At 41.6% G+C, this 25,033-nt stretch overlaps 2 protein-coding genes across 6 annotated transcripts in view; both read left to right on the top strand.

The window, feature by feature from the left end:
• SFMBT1 (Scm like with four mbt domains 1) overlaps positions 1–19,284 on the top strand; it is an 85,179-nt gene extending 65,895 nt beyond the window's left edge. For 3 of the 4 annotated variants that reach the window (XM_075053271.1, XM_075053268.1, XM_075053270.1), the window contains 11 exons: positions 1,602–1,728; positions 2,429–2,542; positions 3,955–3,997; positions 5,261–5,325; positions 6,791–6,930; positions 8,804–8,913; positions 10,646–10,821; positions 11,599–11,777; positions 11,963–12,208; positions 12,728–12,856; positions 13,752–19,284. In XM_075053271.1, coding sequence (XP_074909372.1) covers positions 1,602–1,728; positions 2,429–2,542; positions 3,955–3,997; positions 5,261–5,325; positions 6,791–6,930; positions 8,804–8,913; positions 10,646–10,821; positions 11,599–11,777; positions 11,963–12,208; positions 12,728–12,856; positions 13,752–13,892 — 1,470 coding nt within the window. In that variant the 3' untranslated portion in view covers positions 13,893–19,284. The remainder of the gene's footprint in view (positions 1–1,601; positions 1,729–2,428; positions 2,543–3,954; positions 3,998–5,260; positions 5,326–6,790; positions 6,931–8,803; positions 8,914–10,645; positions 10,822–11,598; positions 11,778–11,962; positions 12,209–12,727; positions 12,857–13,751) is intronic. The other variant, XM_075053272.1, reaches the window with a different exon arrangement.
• Positions 19,285–21,676: 2,392 nt separating this feature from the next.
• Positions 21,677–25,033, top strand: part of STIMATE (STIM activating enhancer) — a 38,418-nt gene continuing 35,061 nt past the window's right edge. Inside the window, exon 1 of one of the 2 annotated variants that reach the window (XM_075053151.1) lies at positions 21,677–21,937. In XM_075053151.1, coding sequence (XP_074909252.1) covers positions 21,760–21,937 — 178 coding nt within the window. In that variant the 5' untranslated portion in view covers positions 21,677–21,759. The remainder of the gene's footprint in view (positions 21,938–25,033) is intronic. The other variant, XM_075053149.1, reaches the window with a different exon arrangement.

The raw sequence follows: 25,033 nt of genomic DNA, 5'->3' as shown, positions 1-25,033 counted from the left end.
CTAAACCTCCCCTGGCACAGCTTTGAACCATTCCCACCATTCCTATCACTAGACACCAGGGAGCAGAGATCAGCACCTCTCTCTCCACTTCCCCTCCTCAGGAAGCTGTAGAGAGCAGTAAGGTCGCCCCTCAGCCTCCTTTTCTCCAAACTAGATAGAGCCAAAGTCCTTAGCCGCTCCTCATAGCACATTCCTTCCAGCCCCTTCAACAGCTTTGTTGCCCTCCTCTGGATGCATGTGAGTACCTTAACACCTTACCTGTGATAACTGAGGAAACAAAAGAATTAAGAGAGTACAAATGTATGTGAACTGAAGTAGGTGTATGCCAGTTTCCTAGATAAGGAAGTGGTGGACCAAATGCTTCAGTTGTGGTAAAGCAGATTGAAAATAAATGATTGTTTTGTGAAATTGAGATGTGTGAGAGTCTGTGGAGTAGTCATAAAACAGCATCAATCCCTGGCACTCCTGTAGTGGTGGAAACAGGGCCTTTTAATAGACCTTATCTTCATTTACTTAGTGTACTCTTTCAATCTTCCTTCCTTTCAGCTTGAAAAATTCATTCCATTGTATTAATCAATACCAAGTCATCTTAAATTAGTACCAAATAATCATTTTACATTAATCAGTGCCTGAAGTACTTGCTAGATTTTGGGCTTTTGTTGGTTCAGTGACAGTATTGCTGTCTCCCAAAGCACACTACCTTGTCAAGCAGAAAAGGGTACTATTAACACCTGCCTTCCAATTCCATTTACAACACTTGGGCTATTGCAGTGCTTAGGGGAAGAAATTAAAATGAATAATTACCATTTTTTGAAGAGGGTATTGCTGTCTATGAATTCTTGTTGCCCTTGTTCTGTCTTGTAAGCTGTGGCATCTTAGAACAGGTCATTGAATTTATTATCCCTTTTCTGAGAAGAGTTAATCACTATAGGCTAGTTCCAGAATTCATAATGTATTGATCCTGTACTTACATTGCAGAGTGGTTCTGGGAGGAAGAGTCCTCTGGCTGTTACTTCTTATCTTTAATTCAGGAGCTTCAGAGCTGGATAAATATCCATTCTTACTTTTTAGGAATTTTTTTATAAATGTGGACTAAATTGGTGAATAAAGTAAAATCCTACTTATCCAAAAAATGTAAAATGAAAAGAAAGCTTCCTTTGCTGTCTGCCAGAACTCATTTGGATGAGGCAGGAATGTTATTTGCATACGTAAAGTGGATTTCCAAGCTAACATAATAGAATAGAGAGCCTGGTCAGACTATTTGTCAGACTTATCACTTAGGTAGCAAGCAGCAGAGAATTCCTGGTTGCTTAGAATGCACTTGATCCTTTCAGTAAGTCTCAGCATCTTTTTGAGTACAAACATCTTCTTTTCTAGGTCTGTCTATAGAACCTTTTTTAACTTAAATTCTGTGTAGTTTGTAATATATCTTACTTGTATTCAGTGTGCTAATTATCTGAAATCTTCTCTGACTGCGTGACTATCTTTCTGTGTTACTCAAACACTGAGACTTTTGTGTGTCGCTCCTGTTCGTGGCTATTCATATCATCTACTGGATACACAGGTGGTATTTTACTGAAGTATTCTGTCTTTTTTCCTAGTTAACTTCTGACCACGGATTTAAAGAGAACATGAAACTTGAGGCTGTGAACCCAGTTGATCCTGAAGAAGTTTGCATTGCTACAGTCACCAAGTTGAAAGATTCCTACCTCTGGCTTCAGCTGGAGGGTAAGCCTGATGTGAAAGAGGAGAGTAGCACTTGCGTTGATTTTCTGTAGTACCATCATCAAACCTGAAGAGCACCTGGAGCAAACTCACTGCTTGCTGAATATGCGCAGCAAATCACCATTTCCTCAATGAAAACACAGCAAAAAAACATTTGCATTGTCTGTTTCCCAATTAGCTTTGCATGGCAGTGCTTATTTAAGCTAGGCAAAAATGGCATTTGTGCCTTGCAGTGTGTCGGTGCTAGGCTAGCGCACTGTGAGAAGTGCTGATCAGTGTCTTTTAGAAAGCAAGGGCCTTGTACCATTTTTACAAATGAGTGACTTGTGTTCTGAGCAAGCTTTGGACCTAGGAAGAAAACCTTTAAAGAGGTTCTTCATTAAGATAGAATAGGCTTATGTCAACCGTTCTCCATTATAATCCCATTTCTTGAGAGGAAGTAACATCAGCACGCACTTACTATGCACTGTGCGTCTCTGCTAAACTGTGGATGGCAAATTCCTATCTCCAGCCTTTAGGAGGAAGCAAAGGAGGTCAGGAAAGAATCTGATCAATAAAAGGGGATGAATAAACAATTGATATCGTGTTCCAGATACACCATAAGTAAAAGCAGCTTCACTGGGAAACATATAGCAAGCATTAACCAAATGAGGTTTTTTATTTTTATGAGTTGTTTCAATTTTTGCTTCCCTAAACTGAACAGGCTCCAAGAAGTCCGTCCCTGACTGTATAGTGAGCGTGGAATCCATGAATATATTTCCAGTGGGTTGGTGTGAGACGAATGGATATCAGCTCAGACCTCCTCGCAAAGCAATAGGTATCAGTTCTGTTCTATTTGCAGTGGTTAGCTGGGTTGACAGAGATGGCAAGACCTTCAAGAATAGGCTACTGCAGAATTATTGCTGGCATCACTGATTTTGGAAACGTTCACCATGTACAGAGAATCCGTGCCTTGTGCAACTGTTCCCCTGGCTGTTAGGTCCAGTTGGAATCCATACAACTCCAAAACAGGCAGTGTTGGCTTGAGACCCTTGCATGCTGTACGAGCATGTGGAAACGATCCATTAGTCACAATAAAGAAATGATATCTGTGTGTATGCACACACACCCATGCTATGCATATACTTTTGTCTGAGCTGTTCTTGCCATGTATCTGAACCTGATACTGATTTTACACTTGCACTTGTGCAAGTAAAATTAATGCCATAACAAAACAGTGTTGAGTGTGTATACATTTTGGAGTTGAAATAAAGGGGACTGGCTTTCTAAATGGGCCAGATGGTTATGATCCCTTAATGACAAAATGTTGAAAAGTAAATCCTGCCTGTTTTAACTACACTAGTAAGTAGCATAAGATAGTGTCTTCTCTCAACTGGTTAGTGACCTCTGTTTATTAAAGTTTAATGGAGTTGGAGAAACTGAAGAACTTTCTAAATGTTTATTAAGTAAGATTGGGATGAGCTGTCATGTACTGGAAGTCAAAGCAAGAGAAACTTACCTGAGACATGTCTGCACTGCCAATGACAGAGGAGGAAGTGGGGACAACCTAATTAGAGAAAAGATGCTTTAAAAAAAAATCCTGAAATTTGTTGGGGGCAAAGCCTGAAATTGCTGAAGAGGCACGTGTTGCATTGCCTTATTTAATATCATTACCTGATTGTGAAAGCCAGAATTAGCAGGTGGACCTATCACCTAGTTGACTTTCTTAGTTGCAACAGTGTTTTCCTCCATAGCAATTGGCTTAAGTTGTATATGTTTCTAACAAGCTGATTTCATTCCATTTCAAAGTTAAACAGTGTTGAAGTTTCTTGTGCCAGTAGAGTGGAGAGTTAAGCCTATGAACCTAACCTTTGGTTAGGCTTTCAGCACCTTTGGGTGCTGAAAAGGAAAGCATATCATTCCTTTTTGGCTGGTATTACAGGCAGTTTAGGGCCTATGATGCAAAGAAAGATGCACAAAAGGTTTCCTAGAAGACTGGGGATATGCATGCCTGATTTAATGAATTTTTAGTGAAAGTTGAAGTAAACCTTTTGGGTTACATCAAATTACATGGGCCAGCACGTCTCTAGTGCAGACAGGTCAGCTATCTAACATTGTGCTGACTTTGAACATAGATTCTTTTTGGCGTATAACTTAGAAGAAATGAGGCTAATATATATACTGTACTAGAAGTTTCATTTGTATGCCTCCCATACTTTGCTGTTTATATTTTCTTCTTCTTCCTTTCAGTAAACAAGCAGAAAAAAATTGCAGTAGTTCAACCAGAGAAACAGTAAGTAACAGGTTTTTTGCTTTTATTTTTTGTTGATTTTTTTTTCTATTTGGTAAATCATGTTTTCTTAGTGGAGATTTAGCTTTACAGAAGTGGTATACTGAAGGTTGAGAGATTCCACAATCCATTTGTCTTAATGCTGGTAGTTCCTGTTGGTGTTGAAAAAGACTTCTTGCACTGCTTTAGTCGGAGATAGAAATCATGGAATTTGTTTTTTAACAGAGTTAGTGCAACTCAGCTGAATTATTGAATAGGTCAACTCATTGATGTTCTGGGGTTGAAATTGTTGATCTTTCATTTTTAAAAGATTGCATTATCTGTGAGTATTGGGGTGCATTTAAGAAAAACTAGCCTGATCTTAAGCCTGTGTTTGTAAGTTTGTGCTTGAGCCTTTTTTTTTAATGGTGATGAATAGGGAAAATTACTGGATTCCCTTTTGGTTGTATTCCCTTCTCAAATAATACAGTTTCTGTAATGTAAACATGCTTAGAAAATGTGACTGCCTTAAAATGTAGCTGTGATTTTGCACAGCTGATCAGAAAATCTGGCTTTACTGCGAGTCATTTAGTAGATGAACTTCTAACAGTTCCTTCCCAGATTAAATTTGGCCCAGACTAGTCAAAAAGGAGAGTTCTACTAATACCTACAATTTGTCTATAAACTTTGTGTCATGCACATGAAATTCCTTTGTGTGAGCCTGCTCAAAAATGCTCAGTAGAATGCCTGACAGTTGGTTTTATTGACTCTTCCAGCTTTACAAACACCAGATCTGTCAGTAGTCCTGCCAATGTTTTCATTGCTCCTAAAATACTGAGCAGACTGTTCTTCCTTGTTTTGTAATTGGAATTCTTACCAGAGTACTTGAATCATTTTGGTTGTATTTTGTTTAAAATCCATCTTTTTCAAAATGCCTCAGATAAGGCTGTGCACTGCCTTGTGCTATGAAATGTGAAATGAATTTAAAAGGAGGCAGAAGATGTCAACTGTTGTCAGTAGCTTTGTGTGGTGTGTTTATCACCATGGTAGCCCATATACTTCAAGCAAGGAAGGATTGCTGTTAGCTGTAGGAGTACAGTAGTGCTTTCCAAATTGAATTTGATAGTCTTTGTATGTTATTGTTGTGAAACGGGGGAGTTATAAAAAGCAGATTAATAAGGCTGGACCTGGAGAAAAAAAAGAATTTTAATGGTTGGGTTTTAGTAACTGAGAGGTGACTATCCTTACCATCTGTCCTTTTTCCCAATCTTACTCTTTTCATTTCAGAATTTTGTCTTCAAGGACAGTTCATGATGGACTAAAGAACCAGGAACTGAACTCTACTGACTCAGGTATTGATCAGAGAGGGCAGGCTAACAAAGACAAAATCCTGTAACAGTTCAGCTGCCTCATTGTTCAGCTGCTCAACACTCTTAGGGAAGAGGAGGAAAGTGTTTGAAGATTTTCATCCCTTGATGATTTCTTGAACTTCAAAAAAGAATGAAACAAACAAAAACATACAATTACTTGTGTCCTGCAATTGTTATGTGCATTAAACCTGGAAATTAGATTTTCACACCAGAATGTCCCCCCCACCCCCAGCAGAGGATATGTGGAGTGAAATGTGTAGTGTGACCTATGCAGATGATTTTTTTATTGTCACCTGTTAAGTTTAATAATGTTGGGAGAAGCATAAGAGGCGCACCGCATCTGTGCTTTTGAGTTGTTAGATTCTAGCTTTGGGAAGCAGGTTTGTCTGGTTTTTATGATAACTTCATCATGATAAACAAAAGCAATTCAAACAGTAAACTGCTTTGTATGCCAGATGGCGAAATCTAATAATTTTCTAAACTGTTGCAAGAATGAATATGATGAATAAGTACATCTGCTGGTGAAGCAGTCATACAGATCTATCTGTTTGGCAACAAAATGCCTCTTCCGCTATTTTCTGTACAGTGAAATGCACATCTGAAACTGCACCAAATGCAAGCTTTATAGAAATGATTCGTGCTTGTTTAGCATTTTAATTGACTTTTAATAGAGTCAATGTAAATTTTACTTCATTTATTTATCTGCCAGTTACCAACTACTGAATTTAAGATCTTTAAGTGTTAGTGTTGCTTAGTCACAAAAAACTACAACACTGCTAGGGTAAAACAATTTTGTATTTATACGTAAGTATCTTGCAATACATATTACACATAACTTTAATTTTGAGCAGCATTGAACTGTTTAATAGATTTAGAAAACTTGATGTCACTCATCAAAGGTCACTTCATCAGTTGCTGCATCTTTTGTTTGCTGATAGAGGGAAAAGGGTCTGAAAATGCAAAGCAATGTGATACTGCAGTTTAGGATAAACAGTGGAGAATAACTTTGCCAGCTTCTCTGGTGGCAGAAGTTTGGGGGAGACATAATTACTTGACTGTGAAATTTATCAGGAATTGCTGTGTAGGAAGTCCTTCTGCTACCAAAAAGTGGGGATTGTCATCATCTTGCCTGTCTGCACTGGTGTAATACCATGAAGCATCAGACTAGCCAGGAATAATTGTTTCTTTTCTGATAAATGACCAACTTTATTTCCTGTAGTTTGACAATTTGCAAGCATGTATATGAAGTACGAAAAATATTTTGGCAACATCAAATAGCTAATGGTGTCATTGTAAATGTGACACTGAAGCTACCCCAAATTCATGTCATTCAAGACTTTTTCCTCTCCTTTTTCACAGCAAACAAAATATTACATATTGCAAGAAGTCATTCTTTGCTGGGGAGGTTGTAGCATGTGATTTAAATCTTTGCTTTCTCATTTCTCAGTGGTAATTAATGGAAAGTACTGCTGCCCAAAGATCTACTTCAACCACCGGTGCTTCTCAGGGCCTTACCTTAACAAAGGCAGGATTGCAGAGCTTCCTCAGTCTGTGGGACCTGGGAACTGTGTTCTTGTTCTGAAAGAGGTGAGGTGGTCGTACACAGTGGACTTGCATATAGCAGTGTATCATAAATGCTAGAGTGTCTCTCTAGTTATAGATGGGTAATTAATAAATTTAAGCTGATAATGAGTAAAGAGGGGGTTTTGCATAAAATTGAGTATAAATCATGGACTGTTTTATGAATGGCTGGAAAGAGTAAAAGCCTCTCATTTATCTGAGTTACAGTCAGCCTTCTACTGCTAAACTTTATTTTAGGTTAAAACAGAGTAACCTGTAATTACCACAATCAAGGGAGTTAGTATCTTTTTATAGCTGTAATAAATGCTTCAATTTTAATTAACAGAATTTAGCTTCAGATAATCCCAAAATTCCTTTACAGTTTGCACTGTTCATGTTAAAACAGAGGAAATACAGATTTTCATAGTAGAAATGGCGAACTATTTTCGGTAATTGGTAAATTAAAAGAATTCTGTGTTTTATAAGTTGGATATGATTCACAAAGATCAGATGAAGTTGTGGTTTTGCTTTCTAACATAACTGAGGGAGGGGAAGAAGGAGAAAAAGGCCATTCTTTAATGCCAAAGAGCCTCTTTTCCAGAAGGTGTTTCACAGCAAATTTACAGATACTTTAATGCAATAATTATTTTTCTGAAATCTCCAAAAAGGTCATGGGATGGTTGTCATCTGACCTGAGAGGGTGAAAGTTTCCCAAGGCATAACTATGTGTGCACACTTGAGCTCTCATGAAACAATCACTTTAAATGCAGGAATTGATTCAACATCTCTGGAATTTTTACCTTCCCTGTCACATAACATAACTGGGAGAGACCTTAAGAAAGACTTTCTAGCAGACATGCTGTAAAAGAAGAGTCCGGTGGACAAGAGTCAAGCTGATTATTGAAAAAGTTCTGGGTTTGCATACAGAAAAGTACTCCATCCTTTCTGCAAGTTTCAGTACTCTGATGTAAGCACTCCAAAAGAGCAAGTGTGAAATTCTGTGGCAGCTTCGTTTAACTTCCTTCACTGCCTGAAAGCAGAAAGTCTGCACAAATCCTGCTGATGTACAGATGCTGAGTGTTGCTAAAAGTTCAACTAATATGCTTGGTTGCATTCATTTCAATTATGACTCTTGCTCAGTGTATGAATCCTAGAGTGGGTTTGGTACTTGCATTATATTTAATACTCTTCTTTTGAACTGTGGACTTCTGGACTGCTGAATTAGTAGGAATGAAGCTGCAAGTTTGGTTATGTCAAGGTTCTGATGCACCCAATTTGGTAGTGATTTGGAATAAGCACATACTGAAAATATGAAATATAGTTTGAATGCACATTTTGTGCTATCCCCCACTAATTTCAGGTTATTCACAACATTGAGTTATTTTACAGCACCAGAGAAATTCTCATTTTATTATAGTACAGGCCTTATCATGAAAGCAAAACAGAGGAGAGCTTAAGATTCTGCAGTATGATTTTGTAGCAAGTAGTGGGTTGGCAGGCAGCAAAATCCTGCAGTATTTTTTGGCACATCTTCACATGTCAAACAATCTCTAAGATAATCACTTAGATTTATCCAAGGTTATACAAGTTTTGTGGTATTCAGCCCCAGGGTTTAATTTAGTGATGTGTAATTCAAGGGCAATGACTTGGAAATTGCTAAATACACTTGTGACTCTACAGACAAATTCTGAAGGTTTGGCAAGGCCCAAAGTGTCGACTGCTCTCAGTTTTCATTTTGGCAGTATCAGGAGGTATCTGTAATCCTGCTGTGAATGAATGCTTTGATGCTAGATAATTTGGATTAATAGAAGTAATTTCCTATTCTACCCTGGCACTTTAAAACAGATCTATTGTACAAGTAACTTAAACGTGTTCTCTCCTCTTCCCTCCCTCACTGTAGGTTCTCACTTTATTGATCAATGCAGCATACAAACCTAGCCGTGTCCTGCGAGAACTGCAGTTGGATGAAGAGGCTGCATGGCATGGGCATGGAGAGACCCTAAAAGCCAAGTAAATTCTTGTCCTGTTCTCCCCTCTTAGTTGATCCCAATAGCAATGTTCTCTGCAGTCTATGCTTTAACTTCTTACATTTCAGAGAAGGAAAAATTGCTTATAGCTTATCAAGATGCTGACAGCCATTAAAATTCCACATCTTTATAAATTTCTTCATGAATTTCTGGTGAAGTGCATCTGATTTTAATGCTCCTTAATATTCCAGGAGTGCTCTGCTGCTGGTGCTACTGGCACGTAAGTGGTCAAATAAGAATGGTGTGATACTGGTACAACATAGCATATACAGTGGCAGGCCTGCAGGTGAGGTTTAAGATAATTTAATTCACCTGAAGATAATTGTTAGAATTTTAAAGCAGAAGCACATACTGCTTAGGAAGCTTGTCAGACTTCCATGGCATTTCAACACAAACTTCTCAGGGGAAGAAGATTCCTCTGAAATTAAGTTATAGCAGTGCTCTGAAATGGCCTGGCATGGAAGTCTTTCTACAACAGCCTAACCTAAAGCACTCCCTAGTTTTTCTGCTGAGCTTTTTGGGTTGTAGCTTCTTTGCAAGATTATTCTGTGGCTAGGAAAAAAAGCAGTGATCATATTTGCATATATTTGATAAATCCAGATATTCCTTTATAGTCTAGCGATGGTCTTGTAATTAGGTCACTGTGTTTGCATACTAGAGATTAGATTTTTCCCACTGTGCCATAGCACACTTTCCTACATAGTTCTGAACATGTCAGTAATTCTTTTGTTGGATCAGTTTCGTGTGTAAAAAGACATCTTTCCATGTATTGGAGGATTGCTCTGGGTTTGAACAATAGGAAGATCATATGAAAGGTTAATGTAAATAGAAGATGTAGCTGAAGAATAGAGGGAAAAAAAATTGTTTTGGTTTCACTGAAGTTGCTGTGTGCTTTCTTTTGTCACAGTAGTGACACTAGGGAAATCTGGACTATGATGATATAGCTCTTTTTTCCAATGCATTGACTAGATACTTGCAGGCCTGAGACATCCCTAATAGATATCAGCACATGCCAGTAGCTGTGCTGGAAGAACAAAGCAGAAATGATGAATGACTCTGGCAGATACTTCACAGTGCGGCTCTATCAGTGTTATGGCAAGGCTGACAAACAAAAAGAAATCTTTTCTTAATTTTCATCAAACAGGACCAATATGTGGAGTCATGGCACGTGACTGTCCTGACAAATTGTACAGCAGTTAGATGAAAGCTGATGGGAAATGTGACAGTAGTTCATTTGTTTGCCGTAGTATGTGCATGGAATGGCTCGCTAAAAGCTGTCTGCTGTTACCTTTATTAGCTGAACTAGTGCACTCTGTCTTGGTTTTGGGAACCAGCTCTTGGTTTTAGGGACCAGCTGTCTACATCACAGTGGACACTTCTGCAGTCCCATAAAAACAAAGAAAGAACAAACCATCTGTGAACAAAGAAAACAAAACATGTAAACTCTGGGATATTTTATAGTTGCTGGCAGGGCAGTGTTGCTGCGTTTGGTACTGCAGGAATCTCTCTGGTGCTGGCTTTTTTTCTTTGCTTGGGGATCCATCATAAGAGATGGGACTACCTGTTTCCTGGACTTGTCAGTCCATGAAGTTCCTCATTGCTCAGATTTTCCCTCTGTTTGATCTCAAAGCAGTATTCTTGTACACCTCTCCATGAAGTACTTTTATCCTGGTAATTAGAGCATTCCTGAATTACGACCATATTTTCAATGCTAGGTACAAAGGGAAGAGCTACCGTGCAACTGTGGAAGTTGTGAGGACGGCAGATCGGGTGGCAGATTTCTGTAGAAAAACATGCATCAAGCTGGAATGTTGTCCAAACCTCTTTGGCCCTCAGATGGTGCTGGATAAGTGTTCAGAGAACTGCTCTGTCCTGACAAAGACTAAATACAGTGAGTAGGTCACTGATATCAAACCAAGGTGGGACTTGGGGTGTTATATTTTGGTTTCCTCTGGCTCTTGGCTTCAGAAGGAATCCAAAATACATTGCTTTGCTTGCATAAGGAGCAGCTCAAGCACTACATACACAGGCCTACAAAATACCCATGTGCCAGGGTGTAGGGGAGAAAAAATTAATTCTGTATTAAGTGATAGAACCATGGCTTAACTTTTTGTTGTGTGCTTAATGCTCCATCTTTTTAAGACAACTTTTGGGACAAGAACTGACTCCAGTATTGTAATTTAAGTGGCGTTATAATTGCTTTTACCCATTCGTTGTGGAACAAAATAAAACACCTTCAAGCTCTTTTCTTAGCTTTTAGGTTTTTTAGGGTTTTAGGGTTTTTTTAAACTAACTTTAATAATTTGACACTGTGAGAGCAAAGTGCATTGAGGCCATGTTTAAAAACTACAAAACATCACAAAAAGCACCATTAAATTGGACCAAGTCTGTGACTGATGATTTTTGTATAAAATCTGATAATTTGGGGCTTCTCAAAGATAAAGGAAGTAAATCTTTATAGGGCAAATAAAATTTATTAGTAACTCTTCTTCCTTAAAGCAAATTGAAGAGGAAAATACAGTCATACTCATTTTGAAGTTTTGCAGAATTGGGATTTCTATTGGGAAATGTCCTTCTACTGATTTTTCCAGTCCTGACGATGGACAAACATAAGTAGTGACATTGAAGGTGCATTTCAACATGATGCTCCTTTCTTCTGTCCTGGTAGCACACTATTATGGAAAGCGGAAAAACAAGCGGATAGGTAGGCCTCCGGGTGGCCACAGTAACCTGGAAGTAGCCATGAAGAAACCAAATAAAAGACGGAAGAGACGAAAACATTTTTTTGTTCATAAGAAAAAACGTTCTTCTACTTCAGTGGATAACACTCCAGCTGGATCTCCCCAGGTATGAGACTGGCAACAACTTTAATAGATACAGTATGTGATCTTTGACCAGCTTCATTTGAAACAACAAAGTGTTTGTTCCTTGTAACCTCAGGTTACAGCTGACAAGTGGGTGGCAATTGTAGCTTTTGTCCTAAACTACCATTTTCATATTTCATCACTTCCCCCCCCCACACCCCTCTACAGGGCAGTGGAGGAGAAGAGGAAGATGACCAGGATGAGGTAGATGAAGAATCTCTGACTGAGGATAGTACCTCAGAGCACCAAGACGAATTGCTTGAAGAATCAGAGGTATCAGAGAAGAAATCACTGTCATCCTCTCCTACACAGAGTGAACTGTCTCATTCCCTGGCTCAGGACCGAGACAAGCGGAAGAGGAAGCTTAGGACCTTTTCCTTTTCTGATGATGAAAATAAACCTCCTTCACCAAAGGTAACTTCGAATGTAGATTTCTGTTCTAGCTTGCTCACTGTTGGGCAAGCATGAATATCTTGGGAGCATTAATCATCATAAATGTGTTCTCATAAAATACTCTATTAACCCATAAAGAGCATTGTGAAGACACTATAGCATGATTAAAAATCATTATTTTTATTACAGTCATATTACAGGACTGTAATAAAGACTAAACAGAAAGCTGTAGATAGAATGGTGAGCTTTCCATTTCCCAGCTGTTAGCACTCCTATTGGTTCAACAGGAGCAGTGATGTGGTGTCGACCAAATCCTGGTTTTAGATCCCTGCTTACTGGCTCTAACGGTGTTATAGCCTCCACCCTCAGCACAATGCTGTTCTGCACATCTCTGCTAACCAAGAAACCTCTACAATTTGAGCTCTCATTAGAGCTGTATTTCGCAGCTGAATATTGGAGTGTGGGGGAGTAGAGGGGGGTGTAGGTCCATTGCATATGTAATATTTTGGGAATTCTTTTTGTGCTGGGTGGCTTGTCTAGGACATAAAGATGGAAGTTGCTGAAAAGCTGCAGCTGGACAGTAACCCTCTGGAATGGAGTGTGGCTGATGTTGTACGATTCCTCAAATCCACTGACTGTGCACCACTGGCAAGAATTTTCCTTGATCAGGTATCATTTTCTGTCTGTTAAAATGTTGAATCTGTCACTTTTCTTCTTATCCTCTAATGAATCACAAAAAGAAGCTAGTTTAAATTTGTAATAGGGGTGTGAGAAAACAAATGCACGTGTAACCTTCTGCAGTTTGGGAGAGGAGAGTTAAGGGAATGACCATAATTTTTCAAGTTTCTTAGTACTCGGTGGAGGACATTTTGGTCTGTGGGGCATCCAAATCCCTAAACTATAGGGAATGCCTACAACCAAGCACCATGAAGGCAGGAGCCTGTTTTCTAGGAGACAGATTTTTGCAACTTGTGTTGACTTTTCCAAATGTTAAGTATTTTCTATTTTGCAGACTAACTGCAGGTATCACAGTGTTGTACAGCTGTAAAACAAGTGAACATTTTTGTGTTAAAGTATGACAACTGAAGTACAAACATGAGTCAAGTTAACATCGTACATGCATCTTGGTTAAAATTTTCCATAAAAAAACCCCATAGAAACATTGTCTATCAAAACTGTAATACTAGAACTAATGATGAGTATGGTTTGTGGTAGATGTTCCAGAAAATGTACTTTTCCCTGTAGAACCTCTGTTTCTATAGAAAGATGCAGAGGTTAGGTAAAATGACTTTCTGCATTAAATTTCCTTGGTTTCTATTGTTAGGTTGATTTTTTACAATAGCTTCTCATGAGATTCTGTCCCTTAGCCAGTGAATTTGAGCTGACATTTTAAGAAAGGAGTTAACTTGTTGTGAGAAGGAGAGATTTTTAAGCTGCCTGGAATAGTATGAAAGAAACATCTAGTTCACAAATGGTCATGAATTTGCAATTACAGCAAGCCAAGGCTGAAGGAGCAGGGAAAATAAAAATGCAAAGTCACTATGGAGTTTTTGTCTTCTGACAGGAAATCGATGGCCAGGCGCTGCTGCTGCTGACCCTGCCCACTGTTCAGGAGTGTATGGACTTGAAGCTTGGGCCAGCTATTAAACTTTGCCATCACATTGAGAGGGTCAAACTTGCCTTCTACCAGCAGTTTGCTAACTGAGGAGCAGCCAAGTTGAAGCGGACCTTTGAAGCACAACTACAAAAACATGCTCCTTTCTCTCTAGCAAGGAAAGCCAAATGAAGTTAAGCTGAGGCCCTGGTGACCTAAGAGCATCTGTCAGCCTCAGTTTTTCACTTTGACAAAAGGAAGACAACATCTGGAGCAAAATGCCAATGCAAACATAGGGGCTACTCTACCAGCTGCCAGCTCGGGAACACAATAGTCTCTTGCTCTATGGTTCCCTTTTTTTAATGTATTTTTTAATGATTACAGAAAAGTCTCCGCTGGTGGGAAATGACATTTCAACAGTTCTGTTGGCACGGAACTTTAAAAGGAGAAACAGATCCTGTTTACGTTAGCATGTAGGCTGCCAGAAATAACCTTTCTCTGTTCCTGATGATTCACAGAATCCCCTTCCCTCCCTGTGGACGAACACTTGCTTTACCACAGCACTGGCTTTGGAATGTGCTCTTTGCACATTCGTGTGTTAATGTTGAGTTTTTTAATGAATTTGTTCATTGTTAGGACAACAACATGGCCACAGGGTTCTGAATGTACAGTATAGCAAGAGTGTGGTTCCTTTGGGGGGTTTTTTTGTTTATTTTGTTTTTTTGTTTCGTTGTTGGGTTTTTGTTTTGTTTTGTTTTTACTACCTCTGTAGCCTGAACAGTAGAAGTGATGAACTAAAAAGGGAGGGAACTACTTCTGGACAAATTGTCTGTAGCTGCACAGCAGTCTCTCTTCTGTAGGCATGTCAGGAGTACAAACCAAGATCAGCATACAGAGCTTCTCTTCCAAAGCTTTAGCTGAAACCTGTGTAGGCTTTACCTGGATGTTACCTTTTTCCCAGATGTCAGAAAACTTAATTATTTTGCACTTCTCTTACAGATGGGCTGTAGGAAATAAGGAAGGAAAGAGAAAGTGCCTCTGCATTTTCTATATTTTCATTGTCAGATAACTTTTTTTTTTTTAATTGTGTGACGTTATTTCCTTTTTCTTATAGCAAACAATTGGGCCATGTACACAGAGCCTGTCAGCAGACTTTTGCTTTGCTACCTGAACATCTTTTATAGAGAATACACTAAGGAAACTGCGATCAATAGAGGACTGCAACTTAGCTCTGCCAGTGTTTGCATACTGGAAACTATCTTACGAGCATGACTTTGTATTTTTAACAATTCCAGCTGCTCAGGATCAGACTTGATGAAAATGTGGGGGGTTGGGAAGGGGGTTGTGTGCTTTTTTTAGAGAAGAGGAAAAGGACCACAGGGACATCTAGTTCCATCAGTAGACCCACAGTACGATGAACTGCTGGTTTTAATTTCCAGGATAATAAAACCCAATCAGCCACTTGCTGTAGACCTGTGCTTTACACTTTAGGTAACAGGACTTACATTACTTTCCATTAAAGTTGTGGGGAAACTTGCATCGGGCTCAAGATCTGCATCAAATAAGCATTAGGTTTCAGATAGCTTGCATTCATTCACTCTGCCTGTTCTCAGAGTATTTGAAGGAGCACAGGCAGGAACTTATGGGTACAGCCCTGGTCCTTTACCTCCTATTCAAATACATTTTTGCAGAAAGCCCCTGGCATACTAAGGCATTTGAGGTAGGAAGGTGCTCTCTGCAGGAATTTGTTTAGGAAAGATGCATTTGCTGGTTTCTGATAAACACTGGTCACTCTGGTCAAATGGATTGATTCAACCATCCCTTAGGCCTAATGTGATTGGTTATTCTGATGCCGTGAGCTGTAGGATTCAGCAAGGAGGTAGTCTGTAAACTAAGAGCTGAGTTTGCACAGTCTGTATCTGCCACATAGGTGTTAAGGGGGAGCTACCTCCAATGAAAACTGTTTAGAGTAAGCAAAGCTAAGTAACTGGGGTTTATTTCTTTTGCCCCTTAGAATAACTGCCTAATGGAGGCAGAACTATTTGCAGAAGTGCTAAAATCAGATAATTTTTTTTTCCATTCCAGAATCAAAATGTAAATGTCAGACAGACTGTTTACTAGCTGAATATTCTTGAGGGAGAAAGGGCAGTGTGTAGCTAGGACAATTTTTTCTCCCAAGTTGTAAGCAGAGTCTGAAAACATAATTAAATTGAAATCAAAGTGCCCCATCTTCTTCTTCACACCAGATCTGTGGCCAATAAATGGATGGTTCAGCTCATCATATTGTGCATAGGTCATCTGCCTGTACTCCATTCCCTTAGGACAAGCTCAGTGATAAGCCATTAGGCCTGAAAAAATTTTTGAAAGAAACACTGCTGCTTTGCTGTCAGCACCTTGTCTTGAGAAATGTGACCAGCAGAGAACTTCTGGGCTGGAAGATGATGCTTTTGGATCATATTTGTCATTCTTTAGGGTTTCCAGAATTCTATTGCACTGATGCCCAGCAGAATTGACCTGCATAGCCAAGAGACGTTGCTTCCATCTTTCTCTATGGACAGATAGATGTCTTTTTAAGTAGTTGTTAGGAGAGAACAGAGCTTAAAGGGTAATTTAGTGAACCTGTTAACATGGTGCCTAGGGTTTTAAATACAAATGTCATACTTCTTTTTCTCAGTAAATAAAGCAGTCAGCAGTTTCAGAGGTTAGTGGGATACTTACTGGTCACCTTTGACATGTTTTATAGGCTGGATTTTTCTGCCTTGTTTTGGGAGGCACTGACAGTCTGGTCCCAATGGGATCTATTTTTGTTGAGATTTTCAAAAGGGATGTTTTCATTATTTGTGAAATGTTTTTATGCTGCACACGGGTACTGTACACTCTGTTTCCTGGAAAAAATGCACTCTGTTTTATTGCTGGATTTAAAAGGGATAATTGGGGCTTTATCTTGATGGATGGGGTTTCTACTTGACTCTGTTTCAAGTTCTTCTTTCTCTATGCGTGGCAGATGGCACAACTGCACTTATATTTGTTCATCTTACTCCAACATGACTTGAAATCAGCTCACGCACTGCTTTAGTTGCTCTGTTTCTTCAAAACTGGATTTTGGGTAGCTGATGGCTGAATCTTGACTTTGGGTGATACTGATGTTTCACCAGCAGGAGTTGCTGGGACTGCAGTAATTCAGGCTTCAGGGATTTGTGCTGTCCTCTACCACATCATTCACCATAAGATACGACAAAGCTGGAGTCCAGGAGAAAGGCAGTGATGTGTTGCAAATGTCTTCACTACAAAAAAATGAGCCCTCCATTGGGCCTCGTGTACTGTTTATGTGGAAGGTAAAAGGAGATTACCCTTGGCTTGACCCATTGAGGGTTTGTGTTCTTGCTTGTCTTATTTTTGTATGCATTGTACAGTCTTGGTTTTGCACATCATAGCTTTAGAAACCTGGTGGTGCCTCCATATGGCACTCGTACTGTGCTAAGCTTAGCCTTGTTAAGCAGAAAGATTTTGTTGAATTACTATAGGGTGCTTTCTGCATCAACACAAGGATTCCATAATAGAGAATATTTGACCTCCAGAAACATCATGGGAGGTTAATGTGGTAGAATTATCCCCCAAAGCATGAGCAGCTTGCAGTCCATCCTAAACTGAAAGCAGTCCTTCCAGAAGAGGAGAGGTACAGCACTGATCCTGGTGAATGAAGACTACTCTTTTCTAATGCTAAACATTTCTGAAAGTTGCTCTTTGAGGAATGAAATAAAAGGCAGATTCATTTGTGTGTTGTATAGAACTCCAGGAGTGTTTGCAGTCTCTCCTGGGATTAATGGAAACAGTACATACAGAGTTCGGGAGTGGTCGTTAAGATTACTTTCTCTTGTCCCAACTTTCAGCAGTATTTTGTTGTTGCTTTAGGATTTGCTAATGTTTATTCTTGCTTCCAATGATGCTTTAAAGGAGGGAAGGCGTATTTAGCTGCTAGGTCCACAGAAGTGTAAATATATTTACAGTTGATTGGACTGAGCACTCCATTCTTCTGTATAAAGTACAAAGACTTGGTACGTTGTTAGCAAAAGGCAAAGTGGCTTGAGAGATTTTTGAATGTAATGGAATAGGCTTCAAAACTATCGAGCTCAAATTGGAGACTGCATGCCTTTGGACCAAATCTATTGTTAGAGGAGAAGTTACTAGATGAAGTAGCCTTACCAGAAAGCCAAAAATACGATTATCCTATACAAAGCTACTCCTTAACCAGTTCTGTCACATAGTGGCAGACTCGGTACTGCCTACTGTGAGCTCAAATTACCTAAAAGTAACTAAGCACAAAGATACAGGCTCTGTCAGGAGACTTCAGATGTTGGCTGAAGGCTCCATTTTAAAGGGATTGTGTGCTGAACCCTACTTCAGAGTGCTGCCGACCTTCCCCAAACATGCATGTAGCCTTGTTTTCAAAGGCAGCCTTTTGGGTGAAGGATTAGAATGGGACTTGGGAACACCAGTTACAACAAGCCTCTTTTATTGTTATGTGTTTTTTCTAAAAAAAAATTTAAAAATAATCTGTATGAAATATAGCAAAAATGAATTAAGGTTAGTGACACTTTGTCTCCACGGTCATTTCTAGCTTCCTCAACATCGCATCTGTTGTTCTGAAATGCACCAGACGTATAAATGGACTTTTTGATGAGAAGACAAAGTTACTCTGTTAGGTGCAAAGCCAGCAGTGTTTGGCTCAGCTTTAAGCCATGGAAGCGAGCAGGTCTTGCGCTGCCAAAATTCAGAGGCAGTAGGTCTAGCTGACTTAGCACAAGCATGGGCACAGAGCCTGTGGAAGCCGCCTAGCCTTGCACAGTTCAAGAGGAACAGGCCTTCTGCTTGAGACACGGGGACGGCTCGCTCAAGTTGCGTGAATGAACAATGAGGTCTGGGCACAAATGAATTCTTGCCCACTCTGAAAGTTGTTGAGCACCAGTTTCCAAGAAACCTCGTGGAAAAAAAAATTCTGGAGGTGTCATGTTTCTCCTCTCCTCTTTCATTTTTTTTTTTTTTTTAATTTCTGTTTAAAATAAATTTTAAATAATCTTTGTAGACAATCAGGTCTTCTAGGAGACTTTACCCTAAAGGGTATCTGCTCTCCACCTGTGGGCCTCTTTCTTATACTAACTCATTGGAACTGATGCACTTTTCCTGTATTTTGCCTTTTTTAATTAGCTGCTTGTTCTTAAACAAAGATTTAAAAGCATATTGTGTTGTGTCCCTTCTGCTTGTTGTTTTATCTTTCTTTAACTTTTAAATATATATATGCAGTGAGACTGAAGTACTACATGGAAGAGAAACATGCACAAGAAAATATGCCTATGAAGTCCCACCATTGTTTGAGCAGGTGTAACAATTTAATCAGAGGATTTTTTAAAAAAATATTTTGGATGGATATTTTGCTTGTTTTGTCTGTAAATAGTGTACATAAGTTTGTGGTATATGACAGTTTTAAGTGGTTGTAAGAAAATTAAAAAAGATACTTAAACTGTTACTGATGGCTTTCGTATTAATATAATGATAAATGTGGCTGCTTACCGTGAGCAATTTTCCATCTTACAAAAGTGTGGGGGAAACTGTGTAACATGTTCCATTACTTGCATAAAAGGTAAATGCAGACCACGTAAATACCACTTGCACGGGCTTTGTGTTAAGAGCTTGATTGGGTTGTGTACAATTCCCTCAAATGGAGGAGTCCTATTTATCTAAGCCTTCTTCTAAGGTAACAGATTTTGTTTCACAGGATGCTGAAGCTAATATACAGGAGCTGAGGACAGAACCTACGAATCAGGGTAATTTTTCTGTTATTGCTTTCTCTGAACATAAGGAGCTGCTTGGTACAATCCAAAGCAAACCTTGCAGATGCTGCTGCTCCATCTGGGTGGTTTTGTAAAGGTTTACACTATCCCAGCAAGTTGAAATTTTAAAAAGAGCTGGCTTTGCTTTCTCTGAATAACATGAGGGTCCACAGGATGTTTCAGAAACAGGTCAGCCTTGTAAAGTTCTTGTTTCCTTACTTGGCGTTCCAACAGATTGTATTCGTGTGCTCTGCGGCACTTGTTTCTTGGCTGCACTTCAGTCGCCTTGAACTGATTTTTATACTGGGTGCTGAAAATGCACAGGAGTGGGATGAAACTGATTTGCTTAACACTGTCTTTAAACATCTATAAATATGTAGGATTTAATGTAAATCTTTTACTTGCCTTCACAGAGCACTGTCTAACTTGAGAGAAATCTGAAGGCTAGGGAATAATAGCACATACCAGGAGGCAGACTTTTGTTGTCTGCCACAGGTTTCAGAAGTGTTTATAGGAGTCATGAGGAGCTGAAAACCCTTGAAGAGGTATTTTTAGGGAATGATCTATTTTAAAGCATGGAATATGGAGTAACACGAGGCATAAGCCCTTCAAGTTATGTTTCCAGATTCATGTCTGAAACATAAATTTTGTGTGTAAAAAGCATTAGGTAAGTCTTTAACCAGCATAAGCATCCCGGTCAGGTATGTGTGTGGAACATCTGATGTTCAGCAGCAGCTGTGAAAGCGTAAAAAACACTCCTGGACCACAAGTAAATAGGTCAGGACCATGTTTGTAGTGCAGTGCTTGATGGCTGTGATCCCTGTGTGCAGGGGGGGGAACAAGCAACCTGCTTTGGTCCTTGCCCTTTCTTTCAGGTAACTCTATTTGCGCTCCTGAACTCTCGCTTTTGACGCAGCTCAAAGCAGAGGAGCGTTGATGTGGGGTGCAGAGGCGCTGGGCAGTGCATTTTGGCTGTGTGCTCTGTAAGTCTGAGAATTGAGAGCATTTCTTTTTCTAGCTGCAACTTCCAGACATTTATGCACAGCCTAAATATCAGAGAAATCACTGCGGTGTGCCAGTACTCTTGGGCATCGCCTGCCAGGAAGGACAGTCTTGTAGGTGGGTTCGTAAGATAGATGCAGCAAATGTCATTATTTGAACAACTCTTGCTTCATGTGCTCTGCCTAGGTTTCTGATAGATTTAAACATAGTGTACTTTCTGAGTCGTACGGACAAGTAAATTCATATTTACGCTGGGATTTCAATTATTTAAAGAAATTCAAGAAACAGTATAAGAAAAAACTAGACTGCAACGTGACGTAGGCTGACCCCACGCTAACAGCAAGAGCCTAAACTTGGGTGCAGTTCTGCCGGGTGATGATGGGGGGTACGGTGCGACGGGGTCAGTCGGACTCGCTGCTCCACAGGCGGTTCCTTTTCTAAATGGAAGCGCTGGCGTGTTACGTCTTAAATCCATTGTGCCACCGGTTGCCCTTTTAAAAAAAAAATATATATTTTTGCTGAAGAGTCCAGGTCGTAACTTTTTCTTCCTAGTTTGATGTCAAACTTGCCAGACCCAAACCCGCGGGGTCTGAGCCAGAGCAACCCCTGCCCCGGCAGCCGTTCTGACCCAGGGGCTCGGAGACGGGCTGGGCTGCTGGGGCCAAACCGGGGGAAGGCTCGGGGGGCGTTAACGGCGCCGAAGCCGGGGCTGCGGGTGCAGCTCCCCCCTCACACAAAGGGGCGGGGGGGGGGGGAACCCCTTCGGGCGGCGTTGCCGGCTGGAGCGTTCGGTTTGGGGTCTGTGTCGGTTTTCCCTTGGCGGGGGGAAGCCGGCCCCCTCACCTCCCGTCCTTCTCCGGCCGAGACCTGCCCGCTGCCCCCCCCCCGGTGCGGGCTGACCCGCTCTACCCGCCGGCCGCCACCCCGCTCCTCGGCGGAGGCAGAACCGGCAGCGGGGTGGGCGGGGCGGAGCGGGGACGGGGGCGGAGCGTGCGGCTCGGCCAATGGGCGAGAGCGGCGCGGCCGGTGACGCGCCGGGGCGGGCGACTGGGCGCAGGAAGCGGGGCGGGGGCGCGGCCTCGCCCGCCGGTCGCGACGTCGCCGCCGCCGCCATGCGCCGCTGAGGCGGGCGCTGGCCGGGCCTCGCCATGGGGGCGCCGCCGCCGCCCAACGGCAGCCTCGGCCTCACCGACGGCCCCCCGCAACCGGGCGGGGGGGCGGCGGCGGGGCCGGGAGACCGCGGCTGCGAGAACGGGGCCCTCATGGACAGCTTCGGCATCTTCCTGCAGGGGCTCCTGGGCGTCGTGGCCTTCAGCACCCTCATGCGTGAGTGGCGGAGGGGGCGGGCCGCGGCCTCCGGGCCTCCCCGGCTCCGCGCGGCCTGGCGGGCAGGCCGCGGCCGGCCGGGTCTCTTCCTCCTCGGGCCGGCGGGGCGGGGGGCTCGGGCTCGGTTAATGGTGCCGGGACCTCGCCGCTGCCGTCCCGGGAGGAGCGCCGTGCCGTCCCGGGCCCCGAAGGGCCGCGGCGGCCTCAGGGAAGCGCAGCCGCGGCCGGGGGCTTTGTTGGTGCCCGGGGAGCTGGAGCGGGGCCGTGAGGTGAGGCTGCGGGACTCGGCCCGGCAGCCCGGGGAGGCCTCTGCGCAGTTGCCCGCGCTCCCCCGAGCCCCCCGCGGGGCCGGAGCCGGGCGCCAGCGCCCGCCGTGCCGCCTGGGGCAACGGCTGACGGGCTTCGAAGGCAGGCAGACGTTGGGGGCGAACGGCGTTGTTTCCCAGAGACTGCGCTTCGAGTGCTTCAAGCAAATGCACTTTTTGAAATTTGCTTCCCTGATGCTTGCGCCCGTGCTGATACAGTTTATCACCTCGGGGGCGGGCACGTATTCTGCTCTGAATAAGACCGGCAAGATGCGGTGGTGTGTGCGGAGTCACTCGGGTTTAGAATACGCAAAAGAAAAGGGTGAGGCACTATCAATTTTACTGCAAGTGTACTTTGTCGTGTCATCAACAGCGAAGTGAGGCACGCTTGTTTAAATCGCAACACGCTGTGCTGCGCTTGCTTGGAGTGTATGCTATACCTTGGAGTTGGAGCCGCCGGTGAGCTCATGTGGCTGTTAGAGCGGCGCAGCTGATGAGCAGTAACGTTTGAGTTTGGCAGAAAGGCAAGAAAGCCCGAAGGGCGTAATGACCCCAACCCTGCCTGCTCTGAGGGAACGACAGCGTGAAACAGAACAGTACTGGTAGATTTTTCTCTCTATCCCATACTGTAGTTAGCGTCTTTTCAGCTGAGGAGTGAAAAAGAAGCCCAGCGCTGTTACTCGGGTGACCATGAAGGTGGTGGTAATGAAATGTGGGGGAGGGAAAAGGGAACATCAGCTACAAGTATTTTACAGTTTGATCTAAAGACCAAGATCCTGTTTACCTTAGAATTGAACCAATAATCTTTCATGCTAGTGTCATACAATTATGGTTAAGTCAAAAATTTGCTAAAGTGCTACATTTGCATACTTTAGTGTTTCAGTCATGGTTAAAAATTGCATTGCTCTTATAAAAGCTATGCATGTAGCAGTCATCGTTATGTTACTGAATGACAACAGTAGGCACTGGTGTAACATTTGGTCAGTCAGAGCATCCTCATAATGAGGAGTTTTAGCAGTTTCTGAACAAAAGTACCTCACAATGATGTGCACACACTGTTGGTTTTGGAATTAAGAGATAAAAATAGATAATTCTTATGGATTGTGCTTCCAAAGATGAAGAGTTACACATGTTTTTTTGCCAGGATAGTATCTTTTTTCTGGAAATGGTGTCACTTACCTTTATGCATTTTACGGTAACACTGGAATACTCAGTGAAGATAAGAACAAGCGAATACAAAAAGTATGTACTAGGAAAATGAAAGCCTAGTTGTTTTCTGTATTTCCTAACTTCACTCTGGTTAGATATTTTTAAACCATGAACTATTACATTATCAATGAAGTGCTTGCAATTGTGGAAGAAGGGAGTGAAAGGAAGGTAGCCGGTCCTCGCAATGGTACTGGTGAGAAAAGGAATCTGTTTCCAAAGGACATTAGAGCAAAAAAGTTGCAACTTGTCCTGCTTACTACTGCTTACATTTAAAAAGAGGAAGATAGGTGTGTTTGTCCCAGTTTTGACAGCCCCATTCTCTTCCACTTTATTTTGGACCTCTCCCTGCTAGCAGGAGGAGAAGCTGACCCCACCACGTGGACCATTACACTGGTAAAAGAGCAGTTCTCCCTTAGTTAATGCTGTGCTATGCTGGAAGCGATGGTTCTGTTCTGTCTGCTAGTTTTGCTGAATGTTTCTATCCTTTTGATATCATATGCAAAACATCTGGTATGTTGTTCCAAAACCTTTAAAAGTTGCCTCAACAAGTAGGACTTTTTGTGACCCATGTGACAGAGAAGCAGGAACTTGTGGCTGAGAATGGGAGGGAGAGCGTGACCTCTCCTCAGCACCTACACAGTTATTCCTGTCCCTGAGCTGCTGTGGCAGAAGAGATGACACAACTTTTGGAGCTGGATCACAGAACCGATACTGTAAGAAAAATAAACAGGGAGACGTTATTTTTAAGCTGGAGTGTTTCTGTGCTCTGGTCCTGTAGCTACCCGGCACAACAGAGGGGGTAGTGCTGAGGGAGAAACAAGTGGCTGTAGGCAGGGACTGCTTGAGAAGTGGCACTGCTGTCAGGTCAGAGGTCGGCCTCCCTTTTGAACAGCATTAATTCTCCATGAGTGGCTGTATCACTTCTCCAGCTCTCCTCCATAAAAAGTCAGAGTACTGAAGACACATGACTGGTTGATATTTAAATTTAACTTACAAAGGGCAGGTCACTTGCCTTTTTTTTTTTCCTCGAAAGGGAACCCTAGAAGGAGATACTGTAATACTTTGCTAGTGATTAATGGTGCAGAACCCTCTGTAGAAAAAGAAATTAAAGGCAACAGAAATATATTATACAATTGCTCTTTATGCACAGAGGCTGTTTTCCTTTGAAAAATATGTGATTCGACATGTAAAGAATAAGAATTTTTGGTAAGTGGCTAAATCAAAAGGCTGACCCAGACTTGTCCTTTTCTAGATAAAACTTACCATGCTTGTGTTCAGTGGAACAAAGAATTTTTTTTTTTCTGGTTGTAGTAATTAGCTGTAAGAGGAGGATAACCTTTTCTGTGTCTCATTAGTAAATGTTCATCTACAAATGACTGAAGGAGTATTCTTAAAGCAAAATTGTTTAAGATCTGACACTGCAGTTTGCCACTTTCTTGTGTATGCACCTACCCAATTGCTTTAAAGTTATGCTATCAACTGACCTGCTGATGACATCAGTTGAACTTCATCTTTTAAGGGCTAAAATGTGGTTAAATGTCAAGTTTGTAATTTGGTCAAGATGCAGTGACTCTCTGACAGA

The sequence above is a fragment of the Buteo buteo genome, chromosome 21 (genome assembly GCF_964188355.1).
Source record: "Buteo buteo chromosome 21, bButBut1.hap1.1, whole genome shotgun sequence".
Lineage (NCBI taxonomy): Eukaryota > Metazoa > Chordata > Aves > Accipitriformes > Accipitridae > Buteo > Buteo buteo.
The sequence above is the reverse complement of the archived record's forward strand: the minus strand, read 5'-3'. Positions and strand labels throughout refer to the sequence as shown.